Source organism: Panthera tigris, chromosome A1, assembly GCF_018350195.1.
Source record: "Panthera tigris isolate Pti1 chromosome A1, P.tigris_Pti1_mat1.1, whole genome shotgun sequence".
In the NCBI taxonomy this organism is placed as follows: Eukaryota; Metazoa; Chordata; class Mammalia; order Carnivora; family Felidae; genus Panthera; species Panthera tigris.
Window position 1 is genome coordinate 64,636,229 of NC_056660.1, and position 25,379 is coordinate 64,661,607.

Below are 25,379 nucleotides of genomic sequence, written 5' to 3' on the forward strand. Positions count from 1 at the left end.
CTCCCTCAGCCTGTGTGAAGCTGAGGTTTCCCCTGGATCCAGTATATCCCCAACACATACCTCCACGCACACGCGTCCCCAAGAACCCCGCGCTCGGCCCGGCACATACGCGCGCACACACACACTCGCGCTCGCCTGTCCGCCTCCTCCCTCCCCGGGAGAGCCGGCGCGCGTTCCCACCTTCGCTGCACCCTCGGGCGAGCCGAGCTCGCAGCGCTCTAGGATTCTGCGGCTCGGAAGTCGGATCGCAGCTCTGAACCCCCATGGTGGCTTTTTAAACATTCCTCTGCCTTCTCTCTCTCTCGTTTTGACTGCACCGTTTTCGATCTGGGGGGCTAGAGGAGCAAACCGGCTGTTTTCCCAGCCAGCCCTGGTTGGCTTGCCATCCTCCATCTGGCTTATAAAAGTTTGCTGAGCGCAGTCCAGAGGGCTGCGCGGCTCGTCCCCTCGGCTGGCGGAAGGGGGTGACGCTGGGCAGCGGCGAGGAGCGCGCCGCTGGCTCTGGCGGGCTTTCGGCTCGAGGGGCAAGGTGAAGAGCGCACGGGCCCTGGGGTTTACCGAGCTGGATTTGCACGTCGCACCATGCCTTCCTGGATCGGGGCTGTGATTCTTCCCCTCTCCGGGCTGCTGCTGTCCCTCCCGGCCAGGGCGGAGGTGAAGGCTCGGAGCTGCGGCGAGGTCCGCCAGGCGTACGGTGCCAAGGGATTCAGCCTGGCGGACATCCCCTACCAGGAGATCGCAGGTAAGCGCGGGCGCGCGGCCCGGCAGGCTGCAGCCTTGGGCGACCGCACGTCCCCCCGGGCCGCCCGGCGCCCTCCTCCTTCCCCCTGTTGCTGAGTTGTTGGTGTTCACTTTCCGGCAGGGCTCTCCCGGACGCCCTGCCTCCGCGCCGGGCGGCGGATGCTCCGGCGGCTGTTCCCGCGGGGAAGGTGTGCGTCTCGGCTGCCTCATTGTGTGCACACGCGGGAGCGCCCTCCTTCCCTCCCGCCCGCTCTCCCTCCGCTCCGGCGCCCGTGCGCCCCCTTCGCGGCGGGCTCCGGCCGAGCGGGCCTGGGAGCCCGGGACGCCCGGGGGCGGCCGCGGCGCGAGGGCAGGTCGCCGAGCGGGGCGCCCACCCCGCGCCTCTCGCTCAGGCAAACTTGGAAGAACTGCGGCCGCAGTTTGCCCAGCGCCACAGTCTGAGTGGCGCCTTCCCCACTCCCGCCCTCGCGCCGGCGGGGGCGGTGGAGAGTCGCGGAGGGCTCCCCTCGCCGCTCGCTCCGCTCACCGGATCCTTCCGGGAGGCAGAGCGCACGGCGCCCGGGGCCGGGGGGCGGGCGAGGCGGGGGGACCCCACCGGGGGACCCGGCCTCCGCACGTCGGCAGTTCCGGGCCGGTTTGGGGAGTTCTCGGGCTGCCGGTTTCGGGCTTGGGGCGGGCTTTCGCGTTACGGGTCCTCAGTGCTTTCCCGATTGCGGTTGGTCACTAGTGGTTCGGGGGACACCCCCGGCGCGGCGGCCGGACGCGAGCGCGGTCTCGGCCGCCCGCCTGTTCTCAGAAGCCGCGCCAACTTAGGCGGGTGGCTCGCCGGTGGGTTTGTCCCAGGGTCCGCGGGCCCTGGGTGGCCCGCCGGCCGGGCCACTAGCATTCCTGCACCGGGAGCCCCCACCCCCTACCTCGGCGCCGGCGTGTGCGGAGCACTCAGTCTCCAGCAACTTGTGCAGCAGCCCAAGTGCGTGTTTTCCGGCTCTTAGCTCCAACCGACTCGGAGCTTCTCCGGGGCTCTGTGAATGAAACGTGTCGGGGAGAGATAATCCTGTGGCTGCGAGGCAGCACAGCTGAGGAAGGCTGAGAGAGGCCGGGAGATGCTGCGAGGGCGCGGGCCGCTCACACCCGGCGGTTGAAGTCCTCAGTGACCTCGGATGGTCAAATCAAAACGCTAAATCTCCACCAGCCACCCTGCATGTTGCCAAAGAGCTGGTCGATGAGGGCAAAGCTCTTTGCAGAGATCTTAAAACATCCCCGTTTCTATACGTAATGGAATTGGTATTTTATTACGGTTGATCTGCACACCCTGCAAGGGAAGGTTTGCACTTTTACCGAAATGAACACATTTATATAAATTGAAGCGTGGGGGGTGGGGGGGGGGGTGGAGATAGCCCATACACACGCCAACAGCGCCGAGCATTATGTACCGGGAGCCTTTTTCAATTCTGAGCCAGACGTAGCCAGCCTCTGGTGAGTCGGAGGCGGAACCTGTGGTGAATTATAAGTCCACTCTTCTATCCCTGTCACTTCTTCTCCCTTTTCCAGAACTCCTTAATTTGTTAATCAGTTAATGGAGAGCGACTGCCCCCACAGCTCCTTAAGTTTCTTAACTCTCCTTCCCCTTTGTCTACTGTTATTTCATTCTTTTTAATTAATTGATAAGGATCAGCTTTGCTTTTTTCTCCTCCCCAAATCTCAGGGAATTCAACTTTTAAAAGGTTTTATAGCGTGGCTCACTTCTTCGAGGAACTTTTTCTCCTCTAATCTGGGCTTTTTCAAAGTGTATCTTTTAAACACACAGATATTTCCCAGCATGATTTCAGATATGATATCTCAGAGAAGAAAATAGTTCAGTATTTTTAAATTGTTTCGGTATTCTTTAGTGGATTATGGGACTTTCAGGGGACTGCACTTCATCCTTGGCATGACGCAAAGCTCCTTAATATCAAAGTGAAGGTTTTCAGTGTAAATAGTTTCTGTACTCCCCATTTACTTTCCTGAGAACATTTCCAGTGGTTAAAATAAATCCTTCAGGAGATTTTTTAACTACAGGGCTTTTTGTTTTTTTCTTCCCCCTCCACCTCCTGACAATTACAGTGCTCACTAATTAGCTATTAAATTCTGAAACGTGCACTTTTGTTAAACTCACTTTCTAGGACTAAAGGGTACTGTTGACTTTGCCCTAACCCTGATGTGCTTTGATGCCGGTAGAAATGGTCAAGATAGAGGTCACTGTGGGGTCAGAGGCACATGTGATAGGAAAACACATGAATTAAAAGATAATTGTGTGTGTGTGTGTGTGTGTGTGTGTATGTATGTGTGTGTGTGTGTGTGTGTATATATATATATATATATATTCACATATATATTCAACATGAATTACTCAATGCTACATGTTGTTGTTGGAATAACCACGGAGGAAATATGTCCCATTATTAAAGAAAAACACTCTTTGGCCCTTCCCTAGTTTTGATACTATTTACATTTCATTATCTAGTGTATGGTCGTTATCCTTTCTTTAAACTCCCTTTTCATCCTTTGCCTTGTTTGGACTTTCAAGGGTTTGCCTGAGAAATGGCATATGCCATTAGTCTGCCAGGGAACATGAATTTGAAGGAACTGCTGTTCATAATTTAGATTCATGAGGGCTGTTTCTAATTGAAAGATATTTGCAGGTAGTTTGCCTGGTAAAATAACTGAGAAGTAATAAGGACATTATGCTTCATCATGACATTATTAAAGTTTTACTCAGAACTCACAATTGTGAAATAGTGTTGCCCTTTTCTATTCTAGGATAAAAGGGAGTTCTTCAAACTCAATAGATGAGGGGCTGTGATGGGTAATATATAAAGTTATACTCTCAGAGAGTGCGTGGGAGGCCTTTAAGGGCCAGTTTGCACCATCAATCTTCACTCAGTGCTGATTTTAAGCCATCCCAGGCAGATCAGATAGACTATCTGTCCTGTTTGAAAGACCTCCAAAGGGGAAGATTCGCGAGCCCCTCTCAGCATCCATTCTGATACTTCGTAATTCTTGTGGTATCGAAATATTTCCAGATAACTAGCCCAAAGTCTTCCCAGTGTGCTTGCTTGTTTTCTCCCGTTCTGTCTTCTGGGAAGGGATTGAGCAGTGAGTGGGTCAAGTTCTTTGTTAGGAGTGTTGTTTTGATCAAAGGTAGATATGAAACATTCCAGTCTTTCTTTGAGCGTCCATAATGTCATCTCATTTTCCCAGCCCGACTCCTCTTGATGACTCTAAACTCCTAAAAGAACTCAAGAACTGAAAAGAACATCTGCTTCAAAGACCGGGCAATTCAGGGAATGCTGTTTTATGCTTACGGGGCCACTATTTTATGTCTTGAGCCTTCTTGGAGTCGTTAATTATAACCCCTCGGAGCTGACTAGTGGTGACTTATTGGCCTACATGTTTACTTTTTCCATTAGTTATCTAATGCAGTCGTATTTAACAATCCCTCATGTAGAAATTACTATGTGCCCAGCCCCTGTTTAAATATTACCTGCTTCTAAAAACATTAAACATTGCCTTATTGACTCCTTTTGGTAATTTTGTAGATATCATCATTATCCCCATTTTATAGATGGAAAGACTGAGCAACACAGAAACTTAAATAATTAACTTGCCCAAGGATGACTCAGCTAGAAAGCGGTGAGGCTAGAGTTGCAACCCAGGCCATCAGTCTCCAGGTACTGGAGTCATAGACTTAATCCTGCCCACTGCCATTCCGCATTGGTTGAACGAATGTGTGCAAAATCAGTTCTTTCCTCACCAATAGGTATATATAGCCTGGTGTTACCAGTCACCAGGTGTATTGCCTTATAGTTCATGCTGAATGGTTTCCTGTTTACTTGCAACATCAACAATTTTTCAAAATCACTTTGAATTTGAATTTTATGTTCTCCGGAATTGGCCATGCTGCCATCACTAAATTGTATGTGTGTGTATGCATTTCCCTGATTTTTTAATTGTATCTATGTAGTTACATAAAAGGTGGAAACTAAAGAATGTGTGTTGGTATTTTTCGTCATTCTGGACCTAGCGGTTAGTGCAACAAAGTTTGCTGTAGGAAGTTATCATAGGGTAGTGGGAGGAGGGAAGCTTATCTCCACTGATTAGGAAAGAAGTATCATTGTTTTCTCAGTATTTTGTCCCTTTTTGTGTCGCAGGTGTTTGGAGAGTTGGGCTACAGGTGGATAATAAAGAAAGCTTTAAACTTTTTCCCATCTCTTTAATATGAATTAATCTCAATACTCTAAAAATCTATTTCAAAATCAAATTAAGAAAGAATATTCTCTTGTACTCTGCTGATGTACTAGTGACTTTTTTAAGTTCTTCTTTATTGTTGTCAAATTTCAGAATATGTAATGCTTCATGTCACCTGGTCTTTGTACAACAGTCCTTTCCTTTCTCTGCTGGGTTTCTCAGGGAACCTGTCCTCCCTCCCTCTGCACCTCCCCCCCGCCCCCCAACTAACTTAATACATTTGCCATTGCTACCTTTTTTTTCCGATTTGCAGGTAGATATCGTATTAACGTAAACAGAAAAAAAGTGTTTGGCAACTCTTACTCTTTTACACACACATTAGATACCCTAGTTTGAAATAAATTATTTAATTTCCAGTTAACTGCCTGCTTCATAGATTTCTGATTTCTTTGCCCTCTCTGTAGTTAGCTGTCTTTAAAATTCTTTCGAAGAACAGTGTGAGAGGTCTGAGTCAGCTGAACTTCATTTGTATTTTGTGTTTTGTTTTTTTATGATTTGCCAAGTCACTAGATTTCTAAAAGAATCGCATTAATTCCAGGTATCAAGGCAGTCTAAACTCTGGGCTATTAGGCGTGCCACTCGTTAAACTCTTGATTTGGGAATTAATTTTAGAATGATCCTTGCAAACAGTTATCTTAGCTGATTTAATTAGAGGATACTATGTCATCATTGAGAACAAGAGTTCATTTGAGTTGACTGATACACTTTTTTACATAAAACTCACATCTTTAACTGTACCACATGGTTAATAGCTTGTGAGTAGAAATGTAGGCCGCTATCAAAAGTGATTTAAAATATACAGCACTATGTCCTTTAAAGTATTATAGTATAAACATTGCATTGTAATTTATGTAAGAGTGTGACTAATGTTCTTTTACGATTATGGGTGAGTTTTATGAACACTTACAAAATACAAAATTATTGAGTCCTTTTAAACCAAAGTGACCTACAATTCAGTCACTACATTTGTACAGAAATATGAGTTTAGGATAGAAATTGTAGGAAGGGAAATGTTGATAAAATAATTTATTAGCTTAGTCTTAGCTTATATTTTAAGCCTGCAAAAGACTTTCTTCCCCCTTAATTCACATCTCTCAAAAGACTTCTGGCCAGGCCAGCTGTCTTGACAGTATAAACAGAATACTGAATATTCTTATATTCATATGCTTGTATATGTCTTTGCAGACCAAATTCTGCTCTACTAAATTCTTGGTGCTTATATATGTCTTTGCAGACCAAATTCTGCTCTACTAAATTCTTTAGCTGACATGTAATTCGACTTTGCATAGTTTCATAGATTTCTTTAGTATTATTCAATTTTCAGTTATTTACATGATACTGTTTGAAAGTGTAATGGACTCCCTGGGATGGCATATTTGTAAATAAAAGGTTTCATAGCCGTAAGTCTTGGTAAAGGTTGAAAATTTCTAGTAGTCCTGAATGGCAGTATTTAAGAGCTTTTAATAACCTCGGATGAAAAATATTTTTTAAATGAATGCACCAGTTAGTAACAAAGAAAAACAGAAATCTGATTCCACATTTACACGTTATCCAGCTTGTCGATTTATTTTTATAACTCATTCTGTATTTTCTTTAGGCATTTCTTTTCCCCTCATCCAGTGAATATTTTTTGTATGCCTACTATGTGTAATTCACTGGGCCAGGCGCTGCATATAGGGCCACAGGGGATTTTAATCACAGCAGGGAAATGGAAATTAAGGGACCACTCACAATCAAGGGCTGAGATACCGGCACTGTGACACAGTATTTAATCGGAGCATCTGATCTAATCGTGGGGTTAGAGAATGCCTTCTTGAGGAAGAGCAGTGGGCAGTGGGCTCAGGAGGACTTAGTACCTGTGTGGTTAGAAGACCCTGAAAGCATGAGAGGAGTTTGGAAGCTGGAGAAAACAGCCTGTGAATAGAAAGGGTATGAGAGAGACCAGAGAGCCTGTGGGCCAGGTTAATGACTTGTATACAGTGTTCAAAGATGGCCCATGCAGCGTGACCCTATGGTTTACTTTTTCATCGCAGATACGGACCATTGGCTCTAAAAGCTGTGGGTGCTTAAGTCAAGTTTTTATGCATCTGGTTGTTTTAAACACAGCCCAAAGAAATTGAGTTTTAACCAGTTAGAGCCTGCCTGTTTTGTGTATCCTGCAAAGCTGTGTAACACCTGCCTGCTAGCCATTTATAGGATGAACCCGGGGCCTAAAAGAAACCAAAACAAACAAAACAAAACAAAACAACAACCGAAAATCCAAGCTGCTGCCCTCTCCACTCTAAGGCTGAACAACATTGCCTAGATACTTAATCCCCTTTCCCTCTCCAGGAGTTCCTGAGCCTTCTCCCCTTCTGGTAGTGGCTACCCTCTGTTATGTCTACAAGGCTTCAAGCTATGAGGGACTTCCCCTCTCAGGCAGCTTGTCAAAGTGCAACCCACATAAAGCTCTCTGTGTCTGGCTGCCACCTCATGGTCCTGTCTCTTTCCTTAATCAGCCCTGAAATCCTGGAGCTCACAGTGCTGACCTTGGCCTTCAGCCTAGGGCAGTGAGAAGCTATTGAAGAAGTGTTTCAATCAGGATTGGACTTGATTTGAAATGTTACCTTGGTCTCTCTCTAGAGATGGCTTGCAGGGGAGGAAAAGCAGATACAGGAAGAGGAGGAGATGTTAGCTTGAACTAGAGCAGTGCCTGGAAATGGAATGAAGCAGAAAGACTCAAGAAATATTTAGAAGCTGAGTGAAGTAAGTCAGATTGAGAAAGATAGATACCATGTGGTGTCACTTATATAGAATCTAAAAAAACGAACGAACAAAACAGAAACCAGATTCTTAGATGCAGAAAACAGATTGGTAGTGGCCACAGGGGAGGAGGGGCAGGGGGCAAGACGGTTAAAGGGGATCAAGCAGTACGAACGTACAATTACGGAATAAGTCTTGGGGATGTAATATGCTGCATCAGGAATACAGTCAAGGGTATCGTATTAACTTTGGAGGGTAATGGATGGTAACTAGACTTACTGAGGTGATCATTTTGCAGTGTCTACAAAGGTCAAATCACTATGCTGTACACCTGAAACTTATATAATATTGTATGTCAATTATACTTCCTTTAAAAAAAGAAATATTTAAGAGGTAAGTTTGGTATCACCAAAAGACCATTAATTAATCAAAAGTCATTCATTGGATATGTACTATGTGATGGACAGTGAGTACGAACTAGTCTCTGTATATGTGAAAGAGAGAGCAGCATGCATCCCAGAAACATTTTTGAGTTTACAAGGCCATGTAAATAACTCTGACATAGTTTATGTGTGCTTTTTAGTGGAGACAAAACTCAGTATCATTAAACCAGCATAGGATTGTTAAGAGTATCATTGTGACTGAGAGAGATTTCCCAAATGGGGGGAGGGTGGTGAGTTGTGAGTTGTTAACTCACAGTTCACTTTGAGTTGTTAACTCAGAAAGTATAGAGTTTTCAAAATATATGTAACCAGCTGTGCCACTTTGAAACTTAAGTCACAGTTGTGTGGCCGAGAGAGAGATTTCCCAAATAGGGTGGGGTGAGTCGTGAGTTAACTCTCAGAAAGTATAGAGTTTTCAAAATATATGTAATCAGCTGTGCCATTTCGAAACTTAAGTCACAGGTTATTTGTCCTATGGTAATGTAAAAAAATAACTTAAAATTTTTACCAAAATGAAGAATTAAATTGTTACTTCACTCCCCAATATTTAAACAATGCTATGTCCATGGCATAAGTACCAAATACGTTACTGGTTGTAATGACCGGACACAAAATGAAGAGAGTTATTTGACCTTGCTGAGAGGAAGGGGTAAAATTTAATTTGGAGGATATTAGTCAGGGTTCTCTAGAGAAACCAAAGCAATAGGATACACATATAGATCTAGGTATACATATGAGAAGATTTATTATAGGAATTAGCTCCAGAGGTTATGGAAGCCAAGAAGCCTCATGATCTGCCATATGTGAACTGGAGACCCAGGAGAGTGGAGGTGTCAGTCAGTCTGGGGCTGAAGGCCTTGGGTGGGGTGGAGTACTGTGGGGTAGTGGTATAAGTCTCAGATTCCAAGGCTGGAGAACTAGGAGCTCTGATGTCCCAATGTAGGAGAAATGGATGGCTGAGCTAAAGAAGAGTGACAAGGAATTTGTTCTTCCTCCACCTTTTTGTTCTGTTTGGGCCATGAAGGATTGAATGATGTTTCCTTACACTGGTCACTCCTTCTACTGAATCACATGCTAATCTCTTCCCATAACATCCTTACAGACACACCCACAGATAATGTTTTACCAGCTAACTGGGTGTCCTTTAAGCAGGTCAAACTGACACAAAATTAACCATCACAGGGACATTGAAGGATGCGTAGCAGTTGACAAACACTCATGAAAGAAGAAGGCATTTGGGGTGGGGTTAAATTTGTAAGGAAAGTAGTACGTTTGGAAGATACTACAGAAAGCGATCAATTAAGAATTTGTGAGAAGCAATATTGAACAAATAGAGTGGGGTTGTATTTTTGATGGGCCTTGAAAACCCTAGCCTTTATGTGCAGGAAGTAGGTCATCATTCTAGGTTCTTGGCAGTGAAATGACAAGATGAAAGTATTGTTTTAGATTGGTCAAGCACTATAAACAGGATGGAATAGTGTAGGGATTATTAAAGGCCCAGGAGGTGGGAAGGAAGATAGCCAGGGGGCTAATTTAGATACTAAAGCCTGAGATGCCAAGGGCCAAGACGAGGTTAAGAGGTGAGAAGAAGGGGTGAGTGAGGTCAGCAGGGAAGAGGCAACATTAAAAAGAAAAAAAAAACCTGAAAAACTTTACTTCTACTACTCAGAAGTTCCAATAAAAGGGTTTAAAGAAGACAAGCCGTTGAAATTCTTGCCTGAAATCATCTGTGTCATTTAAGATACTTTTGGCAGCAGGTCACAAAAAATCCTGAATTGGCTGTCTTCCACAATCAGGGAAAGCCATCATTTCACATACGTTCCAATACAGAGCAGTTCTACATGTGAGAGAGTGGGAAGTTAACACTATCATGAGGGTCTTGGGTTCTCTCCATCTTTTGTCTCTGCTTTCCTCATTCTACAGGTCAGTCCATTACAGAAAGAAGATGGCTGCTGAAATACTAAGAGCCAAAGCTTCATTATGATGCCCAGAGGTACACAGTAGGGCTATTTCTTCCCATGTTTATCTCCTCATTGACGAGACAGATTAACTCAGAAGTCCCCCAGCAGATTTACCCAGCCTCTCATTCCAGAATTGCTTCCTGTGCTGGTGCCTGGAAGAGAAAGGAAAAGATCATGGCTGTTGACTTGGACCCATCGTGGCTACACCCTCATACAGGGGCTGATGTTCACCTTCCTTAAGTATATGGCCACTGAATTGCTTGGGTAATATTCCTAAGAATCCCCAGGAATTGAGGGTAATGGAGAAGTTGAGAAGAATTACTCAGATTGTCTGAATCAATTACGTATTTGGCGTTCTTACTTGAGTCCAGTATTTCTCAACTCTGGCCAGCGGTGAACTGACACATGTTTAGCAGTTGGCTTTCAGGAGGGTAGGGTGTGGGAAGATCTGATTTGTAGCATTTGCCAATTTCTGTGCTATGTTCCCACCATGACGGATTTCAAGCCACTAACAGTTTAACAACCAGCTTACAAAATTCCTGAAAATTTAACAGCTGGCTCTTTTGAGTTGGAAAAAGCCAGGGCTGTCCTGGAATCATGTGAGGTAGCATTAAACAACAACAACAACAACAACAACAACAACAAAAATTGTGCTCCATCTTTAGATCCTCTGATTTAATTGGTCTGAGACAGGGCACTCTTTTTCCTGGCCTGCTCCCTCCCTTCTTCCTTTTTCAGTTTTCCCTAGTATTTCTGATGTGCATCCAGGAAAGGGAAGCAGTTAGCTAAAGCTGTGCTTCATAAACTTTATCAAACATCAGAAATACAGGAGGGCTTGTTAAACACTAATGCCTCGGCCCCACCCCCAAAGTTTCTGTTTTCATTGTTCCTGGGTAGGCCTGTAATTTGTATTTTTTACAGATTCCCAGGTGATGCTAATGCTGGTCCAGGCACCATCTCCAGTCTCTGGGGACCAAACTCTGGGTGCACTCACTGTGGTTTTAAATACAGGTTTTTGTCAGGGTAGACAGTCAAATTTGCGCAATGATTTGTTATTTCTCATCTTGATTTTAAGAATCTCAACCCACAGAGTGTCTCTGATTCAAATTGCATTTCACTCGTCCTCCTCCCCCATTGCCTCTGACTTCTTTCAGACGCTCACTTTGGCCACTAGGGGGACTAAGGGAAAGAGAGTGGTTGAAGCGGTTCAATCCAGAACTACCTACGCATGGAACAAAAGGGCCCCAACTCAGCTGCAGGCGCATATCTGCTTGAGTAGGAGAGAACCACAACATTGCTTTAAATGGGAACTGGTTGACATTTTCAGGTTTTTTTTTTTTTTTTTTTTTTTTTTTTTTTTTTTACTGTAGGATCCCAATTGTTCTTTGCTAATATGACAGGCTCTCTTTGGGTATGGCTCGTTTCTTTGGGGAGGTTCCTATTCAGAAGATTTTTGGGGAAGAGTGATTCTGTTTCCTTGCTCCTTCTTTGAGCTGTTTTTCCTGGACTAAATGCAGATCTAGCCATTTTTTCTTGACCTCTAGACTCTTATGCAAGGAGACTACGTTTAGAGCTGGTCAGTCTTCATTTTTATACACATTCAATTAAAGATGTAGCATAATACATTCAGGGCATGCACACCTGTGTTCTGTAGGCTTGATTGGCTGGTGTGTTTGCTCCTTATTACAGTTCTTGGATTTCTTGAGAAATTGGCTTCCTCTTTTGTGCCCCCAGGACAGCTGAGATTAGCAAGGGCTAGTGCTCCTCAGCTGGATTTCAGAGAACTGGAGGTGTTTCCTCTTAAGGTTGCAGTAAGGTTGAGGCAAGTATTTTCTTTGCAAAGAAAGTACTTTGAGGTCTGCTTTTTAAAATGAATAATTTTCAATTATTTTCTTAATGGGTCAGAGTAGCTTGAAGTCAGTTGCACCTTTGAAATGAACTTGCTTCTCTGCTTTTAGATTTATAGGGATTTTTAAATGACAGGACTTAACTTTTTCCTGAAAAAGCAAGAAAATACTTTTTCCCATACTTTAGCTGTTTGCTTATCCTATTTTCTTCTAAATCCCAATGATTGGGAGTTTTTAAAACTTAAAAATGATGAAACTTAATATGCCCAGCATCTTTTTTCCTTTTTTACAGCAATAGGTTTAACAAATGGTTTTGAAGAATTTAAATGATCTTTGACATATTGGGAGCTCTATTTGGAAAATAAGGTATTAATAATTTGGAAATGTAGGATTCTGAGCACTCCTTGATCTATTACAGCTTTTCCTCTAGCTATATATTTATATTGAACTTAGGTAACATAGTTTACTCTTACTTTTACATTATCAAGTGCTAATGTGTGAAAGGCTTTTATTGTACTTTTACTACTCATTTGATTATGTGGTGTCTTATTTAATATTCTTTCACAGACTTGGGGGTATTTAGACATCAGGAGGTCAAGTACTACGTTAAAAGCATAGGCCAGTTTTTATATGACTGCAGTAAAGAATATATTCATTTCACTTATATTACCACATGGCTCTCATAAAAAAAGGTCAGTTTCAATTGAATATAAAATAGGTTACAAATGGCAAATCTTATGTCATCAACAACAAAATTATTATGGATAATTCCTTTTCAATGACTCCCTTCCCTTCTTTAAAAAAATAACTTGAAGGTTTCATAAAATCATAGATCCTTATGTGTTTTGAACAATAGACACAAAATTATACAAATCCATTTTTTTCTTTAGTCAAGAATACATATAATCACACTGAAATTCCAGTTGAAATAGCAATTCAAGTGCATCACAGATTCACAGCAAAAAATTCCATGAAATTATACTTTTTCATTTTGTTGTTATATTAATTTAACAGATTAACTTCGAATCAATTTCTCAGCCTGGGGTTATTGACGTACAGATAAATATTATTACAAGAAGTTACATGCGAAAATGTAGGCCGATTGCTATGATTTAAGAGTGGCAGTTTATTCTTATCCAGAACATAGTAAATTATAGAAAGGTTTTCAGTTTCTCCAAGGGTTGACTATATATAAAAATACAGGTTGTAATAATCTTAATTCTGTGTGGTAACTAAGGTTGCATTTTATAACCGGAATGACAAATTCCTACAACTGAAAAACCTATACGCATTTTAAAGTGAATTTTAACCTTCCTTGCCATTCATTTGGGTAAAGTACAACTCTTGACAGGCCATCGTTATTCCCCTGAAATGTTTATTTTCAAAAGTGTGACCTTGTATTTGAAAAAAGTTTGTAAATGCTCTGTGTTCTGAAAGGCTTTGAAACAGTATTATTTGGGAAAAATGAGCCTCGCTCACAACTACTATAATCAGGAAAAATAGAAAGATGGAATACGAATCAGCGAGAGCAGCCTGTTCTCGGATCCACGGTTCCTAAAGCTATCTTCTTTCAGGGCGACGATTGGATTCCCATTTTAACCTAATTAAGCAGTCGAGAGAACCAGTGTCCTACGAGATAAGCCTGGAGGCTCCTGGAAGCCCCGGGCTGCTTATTACCTCCCAGGCACTGCCAGGGAGCCGCTGCCCGGGACTTCTGGAAGGTGCCACAGATGCCCAGAAGGAGGCTCTGGTGTGCAGCGCCAGCCCGTAGGTATACCACCTTCAGCCACATTTCAGACCTGTTACTGTGGAATTGATTTTCACGGCTCGTGACAGAAGCTGTTTTCAGCCTTTGAAAAGGAAGTAGCTGGGGCTGATCCTCCTAACACAAACAGCAAATTGCTCTGTGGCTTTCATAGCATTGGAGGTCTGTTACCTTAAGGTTCTAATGGCCTTTTAACAGTGTTTCCAGCTGAGCAGCAGATGTAAAGGATACTGAACATTGAAAGCACTGTTCTTTTTTTTCTTCCTCCCTGAAAGAATCACTTTTTACAGATATTGTACCAACACCGTATCCTAGGACCTATTTGGTGGCATGTTAGATTTGAAAGATGGAACCAAATCTCAGGTGAAGTCTTGTCAATACCGTCGGCCCGACCAACCTTACTGGGCTGTGTGTCCCCATGTTCCTGCTCATCAGGAACCGGGATCGTGTCACCATTAGTAGGGGCCCATTTGGTGATATCTCATCAGGGAGAAAAAAATAATTAATGGAACCCCATGGAGCCTCTAAAAGTCCTGATACTTATTTTAAGTTTGTTTTCATCCTAAACATTTCAGAAATATGCTGCAAACAGTGCGTTCGCCTTTTAGAATTCTATCCAGTCTCCCTTTGTTTTGCCTTTCTATTGTTTCGGGTGTTAGTTCTGTTTTTCTGTTGGTTAGGGTATGAGATGTTCCTGAAGGAGAGCTATGCCTTCCCCGCACAGTGTCCTTGAAGGCCTTTAAACGAAGCTTTGGTCTGTTGAAGAAGGGTAGCATTTCTTGTGGACTTTTGAGGAAAAAGTTAAACATAACTGAGGGACACTTGTTGAATTGGACGTTTTTCTTTTTTAAAAAATAAAAATTTCTTTTCTTCAAAAGAAGTAGGGGCGCCTGGGTGTGGCTCAGTTGGTTAAGCATCTGACTCCTGGTTTTGGCTCAGGTCATGATCTCGCGTGAGTTCGAGCCCTGCATCGAGATCTGTGCTGACAGCGTGGAGCCTGCTTGGGATTCTCCCTCTATCTCTGCCCCTCCCCTCTCTCATAGGTGCACTCTCTCTCTCTCTTTTACTCAAACTAAATAAATAAACATTTCAAAAAATAAAAAATTAGAGAAATAGCATGTCTTTTGATTTCACTTAGGTCCAAGCAGTGCTTGTATTTGAGCTTTCCAGTGGTAACTCTGCGAGGTAAGAGCAGAACAGCCATGCCAATGAGTCCTCACCCCTCACTCCAGGAACTGACCTGTTTTGAAGCTTTTGGAGGGACCCTTAGGAAGTATGTGAACTGCCACCATTTTCCCCCCAAAGTTGAAAATACGCGTAACTTGAAACGCTACAGTGAACAGGTGATGTGACTAGACGCGCAATTCCTTCCCTTTTTGTTCCTCTTCTTCCTCCTACTCCCTCTCTTGTGCACTCACATAACCCATGAGAAAAAAAGTATTAGCATGGTCTAGTATTTAAAATTTAGTGTGGTTAGTTTAGCTCTTCTAGGTAACAACGTGTGGGAAGCTTGCTCTGGCGCTGTGGTTAAGCAGAGACTGGCTTTGACTCCCGGCTCTACCGCTTAGCTCTTTTGAACCTGTCCCTGCCTCTGTTTTGTCCGTGAACAGGGATAATAACACAGAGTCCCTACCACTCATCGTTGTGATTGTATTAAATGAAGTAACATTTATGAAGCTCTTAGAATAGCGGCTGGCATACAATAAAGGCTATATACGTGTTCCTCACATAACAAATAATAGATAAGAAGATCAGTCCCTTGATGAGGGTGGGGAGTAACAAGGGAAGAAAGGGGAAGAGTGAGTTTCTATGGGCTCCTCCCATCTCCAGGGCTAAGCCTGGCCTGTAGGCACTGCTAACGTTTGGGGTTGGCCTGCCATGTGATCTGCTCTTGTGCAACTTGGGAAGGAACTGGTAGCCCCCTTTCCTGGAGTACTCACCCTGATGTTGGATTTTTCTGGCCCCGTAGGCCTCCTGAATCACTGGTTTATTCCTCACCTGGCTTCTAGAGCTTTGATCACCTTCTGTGGTGGGAGCGTGACACGCTTTCTGGTCTGCAACTCAGTGGCATTCTGAATCTACGCAGGAGGGCGCTGGAGACCACTGGGCCAGACCTGTTCCCCCCCCCCCCCCCCGCCCCCCAGGTGTGGGTGTAGCCCTCCCTCTGAACATCTTTGCCAGCAGTCCACCAGGCAGTCTCTTTACAGATTCCGAAACACTTAGCGCTAGGAATCCCTCTTTGTGGCTTTCCTGTGCTGGTGGGAAGCTCCGAGAGGAGAAACCGGGAAATGTGGAGAACCTCCCTTCTTCGTATAGATCCCTGGGGCAGGGATGGGTTTGCTACCTGTCCTCTTTCTGGCTGGACCTTAAGCCCTTTATCCAGGCTTGGAGACTTGTCACCAAAAAAGGTCAGAGAACAGACACTCATAGCTTTGGAGGTGGAGACAATATATAGAAGACAATATATTGAGGGGCAGACCAAATCGAGCCAGTGAAATATTTGCAGAATATTATCCTCATTACACACACAATATGGAAACTTCCGAGGCATCTCTACATTATCAGGTGAACTGGAAATGACATCAGTTCTTTGTTTATGTGGGAATCTTCGGGATTTCTGGCAGATGGCATCATATAGGAGCAAAAGGACTTAGTTCCTTGTTTTGTGCTTACTCATTGGTTATTTTGAAGTTTTCTTCACCTCCTTGAACCCCAGTGTCCTCATGCATATAAAGGGACAGTAAGATAGCCTGGCTCATGATGTTCTTTGTGAGGATTAAATCACATAATGCGTGTGAACAGACTGACAGAGAGAAGTGTCCAGGAAATGTTAGCTCTCCTTTTCCCAATTCCCTCCTGACACATGTATCGTGATGAGAAATCTTCCTATGTCTTATTCAGAAGAGGAGAGAAACCTAGTAGGCTGTAATCCCCACTGTAAGACTTAGTCATTTTTAATTTCCTTTTATGATAAGCTTCTGAGAGAGAAGCTCTTCTAGAACGTTAAAAGGTGATCTTGAAATGCTGGTAAGTGTCAAATAGCAAATCTTTTAAAAACATCTTCTTTCTCTTCTTTTTGGTCTTCTTGGAGCTGACTGTGAAACTTCTCTTTTATGCTGTTCTCATAGGTTCCTGTTGTGCATACTGTCCTCAAGAATGATGTATCTGATACATGGCTTTATTTTACTTTCCTTAAAGCAGGGGTTCTCAGACTTGAGTGTACATCAGAATTATCCAAAAGGCTTATTCCACTGTGGGCTGCTGGGTCCCCTTCTGGGGGTTTCTGATTTGGTAGATCTGAAATGGAGCCCACTGCCCTGGCGATGCTGAAGCTGAAGGTATCTAGGCCACACTTTGAGAACCACTGGCTTCAGGTTTAAGCCTCAAACCATCAAAGTCAACTTCGTTCTCCAATAGCTTGAGAATAAATTTCAACCATCTTGGTTTGACATTCAAGAACTAAAACTACTTACTGACCTCGTGTCAAGCACCCTTCCTCTAGAAAGTTCTGTCTCAGGAAACCTTTTTCACTAAACTTACTCTTCTTTCTGTGTCTCATTGCACTTGCCAATACTCATGACAGTGCTTGGTCTGTCCTTTCCAGCTTTCTCTACCAACTAAAAAGCAGTTTAGCTCAAATTATTCTTCACGAAATTGCCCTATTACCCAGTTCCTCTTTTCTCCTTCTAGCCATGCTTGTGTAGTATTTGTCTGTTGGTTTGGTAATTAATCAAATTGTGATCTCCTGACTCTTTTTAATGTTTATTTATTTAGTTTTGTGAGAGACAGAGAGGGAGAGCAAGCCAAGGAGAGACAGGGAAGGAGAGAGAGAATCCCAAGCAGGCTCCATGCTGTCAGCACACAGGCTGATGTTCAGCTCTATCTCATGAACTGTTAGATCGTGATCTGAGCTGAAATCTAGAGTTGGATGCTTAACCTACTGAGCCACCCAGTGCCCCCGCCATCTCCTGACTCCTTAAGTTGTTGTCTTAAATCATTTAAAATTGATCACTTAATTTTTGTTTCCCAAAATTGCCTATGTAATATGTGGTAGCTGATGGCACTTAAGTATGTATTTGTCCTTTCCAGAGCACAGTGCTTAAGCACAGTAGGTATTCAATAAATAACTGACCACTCCTTGATTGGACATAATAAGAGACTTTTTTTTTTTTTTTTTTGGACCAGGCCTCACTTAAAGACAACGTTAAGTAAGATCAAAATTAAATGATGTAACATGAAGACACCCTTATGTTTTCTTTGAAAGATTGTAGCTGATAAATCCTATTAGGTAAAGCCAGTGGAAATCAATTCATGGACATATAGACCGGAGTTTATTGTGTGGGTCCTGCAGTTTGTTGCCTTCACTTTGTTTTAAAGCCTACTGTTTCTTTCAGGGAAGCACCTACTATATATAGGTATATGTCTATCAAAATGTTTTTTTCAAAATGTGGCATATTTTAGCTATCACTGACAGCAATTTTCAAATGCCTGAAAAGATTAGAGAAGTTAAATGTAAAGAGTACTATAAATTGCAGTGACATTTCCTGGGAGATAAAGAAATTGATAGAGAGGAAAGTTAGTTTAAAAAGTCAGGCCTAGGGATAAAGCAATCAAATTGTACCACCTTTGGAATGATCTATTTACGATGGAGGCTTTGAATAATAAATTGTGCCACAGGAATGCTCATAGGAACCACTTGTAATTTTCTGAATTCCATTTTAAGCTGTTACCAACCTGGACTCTCTTACTTATTGTATCAGTTCAGGTCAGTTAAAATTTATTTTTAATTACTTGCTTGAAGACCAGCACCCACAATTTCCCTGCCCTTGAGGCACACATAGAGTACTGCAGGCAGATATATAGATGATTAGTTTCCATATGATGTGTTGTGATAAAGGCCTACAGGAAAGCAGGGTGAGGTTGAGGGCAGGTAAAGGTAACCCATCAGAGGGGGAGGGAGAGAGGCAGGGAGTCAGAGAATAGGGAGTACTGGTTTTCTTCACCACAATAATCTGTTTCTTATACAGGATTAATTGTTTTTTCATGTACGTGGCTGAACCCTAATTTTATAGTAAATAGGGGAGGTTAAATTCCCCTACCAAATAGAAGATCGTGCCCCACGAACTCCCTAAGAAATGGGCGGCTCTGCTTTTGCAGAGGGCATCAGTTGATCTTTGTTGAAGCGAATAGAACATTCATCCATCCCTGGGAAATTGTATATAGACTCCCAAGCATGGTGTTTAACTCCAAATCATTTTAGCTTCCATGTTTTAATAAAATTTCCAGAGCAATGTTAGGAAAATAGCTACATTTATCACCTATGATCATTCCTGCTACAGGTGTAGTTTTAAATGGCGATAAGCCTACTATTTCATGCACAAACTCTCCTTTACAGACATTAGCCTATGATTGTGCTGTATATCTCGACAGGTCATAGACTTCATAGTGACCCTGTTCAAGTAGGTATGGTACATGGAAATCGACATATAAGTATTTTGATGATCAAAGATGACATGAATAGTGTGGTAGCGTTTTGCCATAGGTGGTTAAAAAGAACAGTTTGTGCTGTGGGTCCCTTTCACCGTTGTGCTTGCATAGATGGTGCCCTAAGTGGTTCTAGCAGGAGGAAAGGTGAAGCCAAGTTGGCTTTTCTGTGCCTTGTGATGATCTGACTTGGTTGATATTTTAGTCTCTGTATTTTCCATCAGGTTCGAAACTGTGAATGTTTAAACTCTTGAGCTGTTGCACGGTTTGCCTATGAAGATGTTTGAAGCAAGTTCTGGCATGATAAAAAAAAAAAAAAAAAAAAAAAAAAAAAGAGAGGATGCCCAGATGACAACAAGCAGCAAAATTCCTCCTTTACATAAAAGCCTCCATTCTCGTTTGTGAAGCAAAATGTTCCCTCTTAAAAGTAACAGCTGCAAAAAAAGCAGGAAGGCAGAACACACTAATCTAAGTTGTAAAATATGTTTTGGTAGCTCAACAGGGATTTTGCTGTTCCTGAGAAAAAAAATCAGAATCTAATTTTAAAATGAAGGTATTTAAAAGCATGGCACAAGAGAGCCTTATTTATGGGGCTGGTGAGCAGCCGGGATGCGGGCACTTTGCTGCTCCTACAAGAGCCCAGCCGGGCCACCCTGTGCGTGCAGCGGGCGCCCGTGACATGTATTAACAAGCACCTGTCTCTTCCGAATGCAACAGTGGATGAAATAAGAGAACTCCAGAAAGAGTTTTAACACGGAAGCAATTTAGTTTCTCTTAAAGTTGATCTGTTCAAGTGAATATTTCTTTCTAAAAACAAGATTGAAAATTTTTTTTTCTCCCCATGCGGAATTGAAGCTCTGAACTTGTGTATGTCTTTAGGTGTTATATACACTGATCTTTAGGGTACATTGAACTCTTCCTAATAATAGTTGTAGCATTGAGGGGACTGTTTTCTGAATAGTGTGCCAGATCTCTGAATGAAAGGCAAAACAGTCTGTCAGAGACCTTGGATAGTAAGTCTTGGGACTTTGTTTCTCAGACAGAGCACCAATTTCCTAACTGGAAAATATAAGCCTCTATATCTAATGTAGAGTTTTTGAGGTTGAGGAGTATGGGGTGTGTGTGCGTGTGTGTGTGTGTGTGTGTGTGTGTGTGTGTGTGTGAGAGAGAGAGTGAGTTCACCACTAACCACAATGAATAATAAGGTTTTGTTGAAGACTAATACTAAGGCTAATTTGCTAAAGTGTTAATTCCACCTGTGATAGACATCCAAGTTTAGTTTTCTATCTCTAAAGGAAGTTTCTTTACTTCATTTGGAAAAGTGGGACAGACACCAATGATGCTATGATTTGAGGGTGCTTTCTTATAGACAAGAGAGTTCATTTCTTTTTCCCTAAGAAGGAATGCATTTAGAAAGAATTCTTCCCATTTCTTATCTTTTACAATTTTTATTTAAACATTTTAGTGCAGTCGTCACTTTCCAACTTTTTTACAAATCTAAAATATATTTGCTATATTTGATTATACATCTGATATATTTGATTGGGCTCCTGTGAGCCTATAAGCTCCTAGAAATTAGGGCCAGGTCTAATTTAACCTTGCATAGCAGTTAACTTCTGGGTACATAAGGCACTCAATAACATATATTGAGTGTACCAAATAATCACCAAGGGTTAGGCTTCCATTTGATTTCTATAAAACAGTCTCTATGTAGATGTTGCCCAACCCTCATGTTTATTCTCTGTTATGAAAGGCATTATGTATACCCTACTAGGCATGTGCTTTCAGTCATTATATTGTTATTTTCATTTCTACAGATTTTTTCTTTTTTTAAAGTGTTTGTTTATTTTTGAGAGAGAGTGAACACAAGTGGGGGAGGGGCAGAGAGAGAGGGAGACACAGAATCTGAAGTAGGCTCCAGGCTCTGAGGTGTCAGCACAGAGCCCGATGCGGGGCCCGAACCCACAAACTGTGAGATCATGACCTGAGCCAAAATCGGATGCTTAACTGATGGAGCCACCCAGGTGCCCCTCTACAGATTTTTTCTTAAGCACAAATGAGGTCAGAGCACCTGGCCCTCATTGAATTTATGCTCTAGGAGGGAACACAGTACATGGTGTAATGTAAGGCATTTCCTGTGGAGACTGAAGTTGAGATAGTCTCATGATGCAAATTAGTAACCTAGACAATAACATATTTAGAGCTGGTCCAGCTGAACATTGTACATTATTGTTTCAACTCTAATATTTGGAGACAGAAAGAGACCAATTTTGCATTTTACTTGTACTTTTGCTTTTGAAAAAAAAATCAATATTGTAGAACCACAATTCTGCAGTGGGTGAAATGGTCTTTTTTCCACTGATATTTTTGAAAGGATAAAGTAGACAACCTGCTTTCTTTTCTCTTGCTGTAACAAACATATCAAATCATTAGCCTTTCCATATAGTTGAAGATTGCCTTTTAATGAAATGAAATGGAATCAAGATAAAGCATGTGGGGTTATTAAAAATGGGCTTCATGTTCTACCACTGACATTTATTGAGCCCTCTGTTCCACATACTATTTTTAACTCTTTCCTAGTAGAATCCCAGGTAATCCTTATAGCATATTTTTGTCATAGGTAGTATCATTCACATTTTATAGAAGAGAAAACTGAGAGAGGTTGAGTACAATTAACTTGTCTAAGAATACAGACAGGTAAGCAGATGAACCAGGAAGATTCCATGGGCCATAGCCTATCTGTGTGAACCAGGAAGATTCCATGGACCATAGTCTATCTGTGTGAATCATATGATTTTCTTTTTTCACCTGAGCAAAATAATTTTTTCCAGAATTAAAATAATTTTACTCAAATTATTGGGATATGCAATTTCGTATGCAATTCTTTCCAAATAATATGCCTCACTTAACTTTCCATTGTTAGAGAAGGTATGAGGTCGCAAACCTGATTCCACCCTTAAGAGATCTCTAGAATCTTTCAGTAAGAACAAGTGATAACTTATTTCTTAAAAGTATACACTTTTAAATCATAATGTATATAATTAGTATTATTCTAGCTGTGTGACATCTGAGCTCCCTTTCTAAGTTTGGAGAAATCCTCCTTTTGTGTCTAATGGGAGGCAGAGCTTGTGTACCGTTATAGGAACTGAAAATATCAGGTACTTGTTTTCCCAGACTCCTTTGCAGTGGGCTGCGATCACATGCACCAATGAGATTGGCCTATCCTGTTTTTGCAGTAGGAGCTTGTGACAGAAATAGGGACAGTGGAGAATTCATTCTGGGGAAAGTCAAAGGCAGGATTTAAAACTTATTTTATGGGGCACCTGGTTGGCTTAGTCGGTTAAGTGTCCACCTCTTGATTTTGGCTCAGGCCATGATCTCATATTTCGTGAGACTGAGTCCCTCATTGGGCTCTGTGCTGACAACGCTGAGCCTGCTTGGGATTCTCCTTCTCCGCTCCTCCCCCTCTCATGCTGTCTCTCAAAATAAACAAAATTATTTTCTTACAGATTTGGCCAAACTAGCTGTTGAGTTCTTTTTACTATTTCTTATGGTGCTACCGGGGTTATGAAGCCACAGTTAGATTACCCATAGGCAGACCAGGAGTATGTTTAGGCCACTTGTGGACAAGGGCATCAAACAGTATTTTGGGAAAAATAATACTTCAAGCAATGTAGTAGTCATCATGATAAAAGTCAGAATTTGTGTGTCTTTTTATTTTCTTTGTAGTTCACAATTGATTTAACTTTGAATTATTTGTTGTGGTGGTAGGTGGGTAGGCGGGTATGCACCAGAACCTTTCTCCCGCTCAGGGTGAGGAATCTGTCCCTGTTCCCTTTGAAGTGCAAAGCAAATTCCTTCACTAACAGCAAACCATTTTACCAGGAGGAAAGTAAAGATTCTTACACCTTGCAAACCTAAAGACCAAGATGTATTACCAACTCTTCTGTTTCCCCTTCGAAGCCTATTGATTGTGGAGTGGGCACTTAGGTAGAGGGGAATTTGAGGAGCGTGGCTCAGGTAGCAAGAAGGAGGGAAAAGCAAGGGTGATTGCCGAATGACCTATTATAGTAGAAAACATTGAGGTTTTCAGAGCAGATATTCCAAATTCAGAGAATTACCTATCCTTTGGGTTTTCCCAGGCTTCCCATTTCCTAAGAATTGTATTTCTTAGCAGTTAATTTCTAAGAGTGATAAAGCATCCACGATAATTTGATGAAGCCAGCACATGGCACCAGTGGTTTTTCCTGTAGAATTGATTTGAAACAGCTGTTTGGATGCATTGACTATGAATATGGCTTTTAAAAACATTCTAAGGTATAAGAAGAATTCAGTATATAAATGCCACTTCTAGATAAATATGTTTTGTAATTTCTTTGCAAAAGGAAAAAAAAAAAGAGCTACTACCCTGTTTCTAGGGAAATTGAGTATAAATCCACCACTCCAGAATTCTCTGAGGAATGTGGTTGCTGTTTGAAGATTTTAAGCCCCTTCAGGGCTAGGTTTATGCAGTTTTACTTGTTTCACATGGACTTTGCCCAAGGTTGGACAGACAGATAAGCTGCTTAGCTATGGATTTAACTGACTATTAGTTCATTTTTGACATGTCAACCTGAGGTTTAGTGAAAAATATTGAGGATAGGCAAGTATTGAAATGAAAAAGATTAATAAAGATGAAGTAACTTTGATATTCTTGCCTTCATTCATGCTTATCTTCTTTTTATCTATCAATCTATCTATGTATCTATCTATCCAATACCTCGACATTTCTTGTGTATACTATATATTTTTTAATGTGGAGTTGTGAGAGTGCTCATGTGGGAGTCAAGAGACATAAATTTGGACATGAGACTATAACGTGTTTCAGCCTATTATAACTCCTTAGAATTATTTTTTGATTTCTAGAACTTTCCTCCAGTCAAAAATAAAGCTTACCTTTCTCAGGTCCAGACCACGGAGTTTTGTCGTGACGGTGTCTTTGGGGATACTGGCTTCAGATGTTAGCTCAGCAGAGGAAAGGAGGGAGGGTTACAGAAGAAGAATGAGTGGGAGAGAGCAATTTAAAAAAATGGGTGGAAATGTAGATGCTTTCATGCTGGATTATATTTAAATCTCCTTGTGAAAAGAAATGTGATGAGGGCTTAAAGTCCTTTAAAACTTAACAATTGACATATCATGACACATCCTTCTAGATGTTTTTAATTTCTAAAAATTTATGTGTTGGTGCTACAAAAAGATTTAATGATACAAATGCATTGGCCTCTTCAGAGGCAACTATTCTCATAGGCATTCCTGATCCTTCTGTTGATGTTTTATGTACATACAAATATATATAAATATTATATGTATTTACTCAAATGGTAACATACCGTGTACATTTTTATTCTCATGTTTTTCCCACTTGACAACTTCTCTTGAAACTTGTTTCATTTCTTTTTTCTTTTTTTTTTTTTTAACATTTATTTATTTTTGAGACAGACAGAGACAGAGCATGAATGGGGGAGGGGCAGAGAGAGAGGGAGACACAGAATCGGAAGCAGGCTCCAGGCTCTGAGCCATCAGCCCAGAGCCTGACGCGGGGCTCAAACTCACGGACTGTGAGATCGTGACCTGAGCTGAAGTCGGACGCTCAACCGACTGAGCCACCCAGGCACCCCGAAACTTGTTTCATTTCATTGCCTAAGATCTCACCTCCTCCCCCTGCCCACCAGCAAGGTTGCATTTTATTACACTGTACAGATGTCCTGTACCTTACTTACCCAGGGGGCTGTTCGAATAGGACATCTAGGTTGTTTCATTTTTGCTATTATGGACCATACTGTCATGGATGTTGTTACAGGTACACCTTTTCACGTAAGTGGAAATTATCTCTGAAAGAAGTTCCTGGAAGTAGAATTGCTGGGGAGAAGTCAGAGGCATCACATGTTTTGATCGACATTGCCACATTTCTCTCCACATTCAATGTGCTAGATTACTCTCATAGCAAAAGCAGAGAGCCTTCACAGTTTTGGTGTTACACAATCCCAGAGGATGTTGCTCACGTGACAGGACATATGGATGGAGTTATGCTTTCTCTGCAGTGTTCTAGCCCTGCTTGATGCCAACTCAT

The 25,379-nt window shown here is 42.1% G+C and overlaps 1 protein-coding gene across 1 annotated transcript in view; it reads left to right on the top strand.

The window, feature by feature from the left end:
• The first annotated feature begins 459 nt into the window (after positions 1-459).
• The window catches only part of GPC6 (glypican 6), a 1,111,929-nt gene continuing 1,087,009 nt past the window's right edge, over positions 460-25,379 (top strand). The window contains exon 1 of the mRNA XM_042979107.1: positions 460-742. Within this exon, the coding sequence (XP_042835041.1) occupies positions 583-742 (160 nt within the window). The 5' untranslated portion in view covers positions 460-582. The remainder of the gene's footprint in view (positions 743-25,379) is intronic.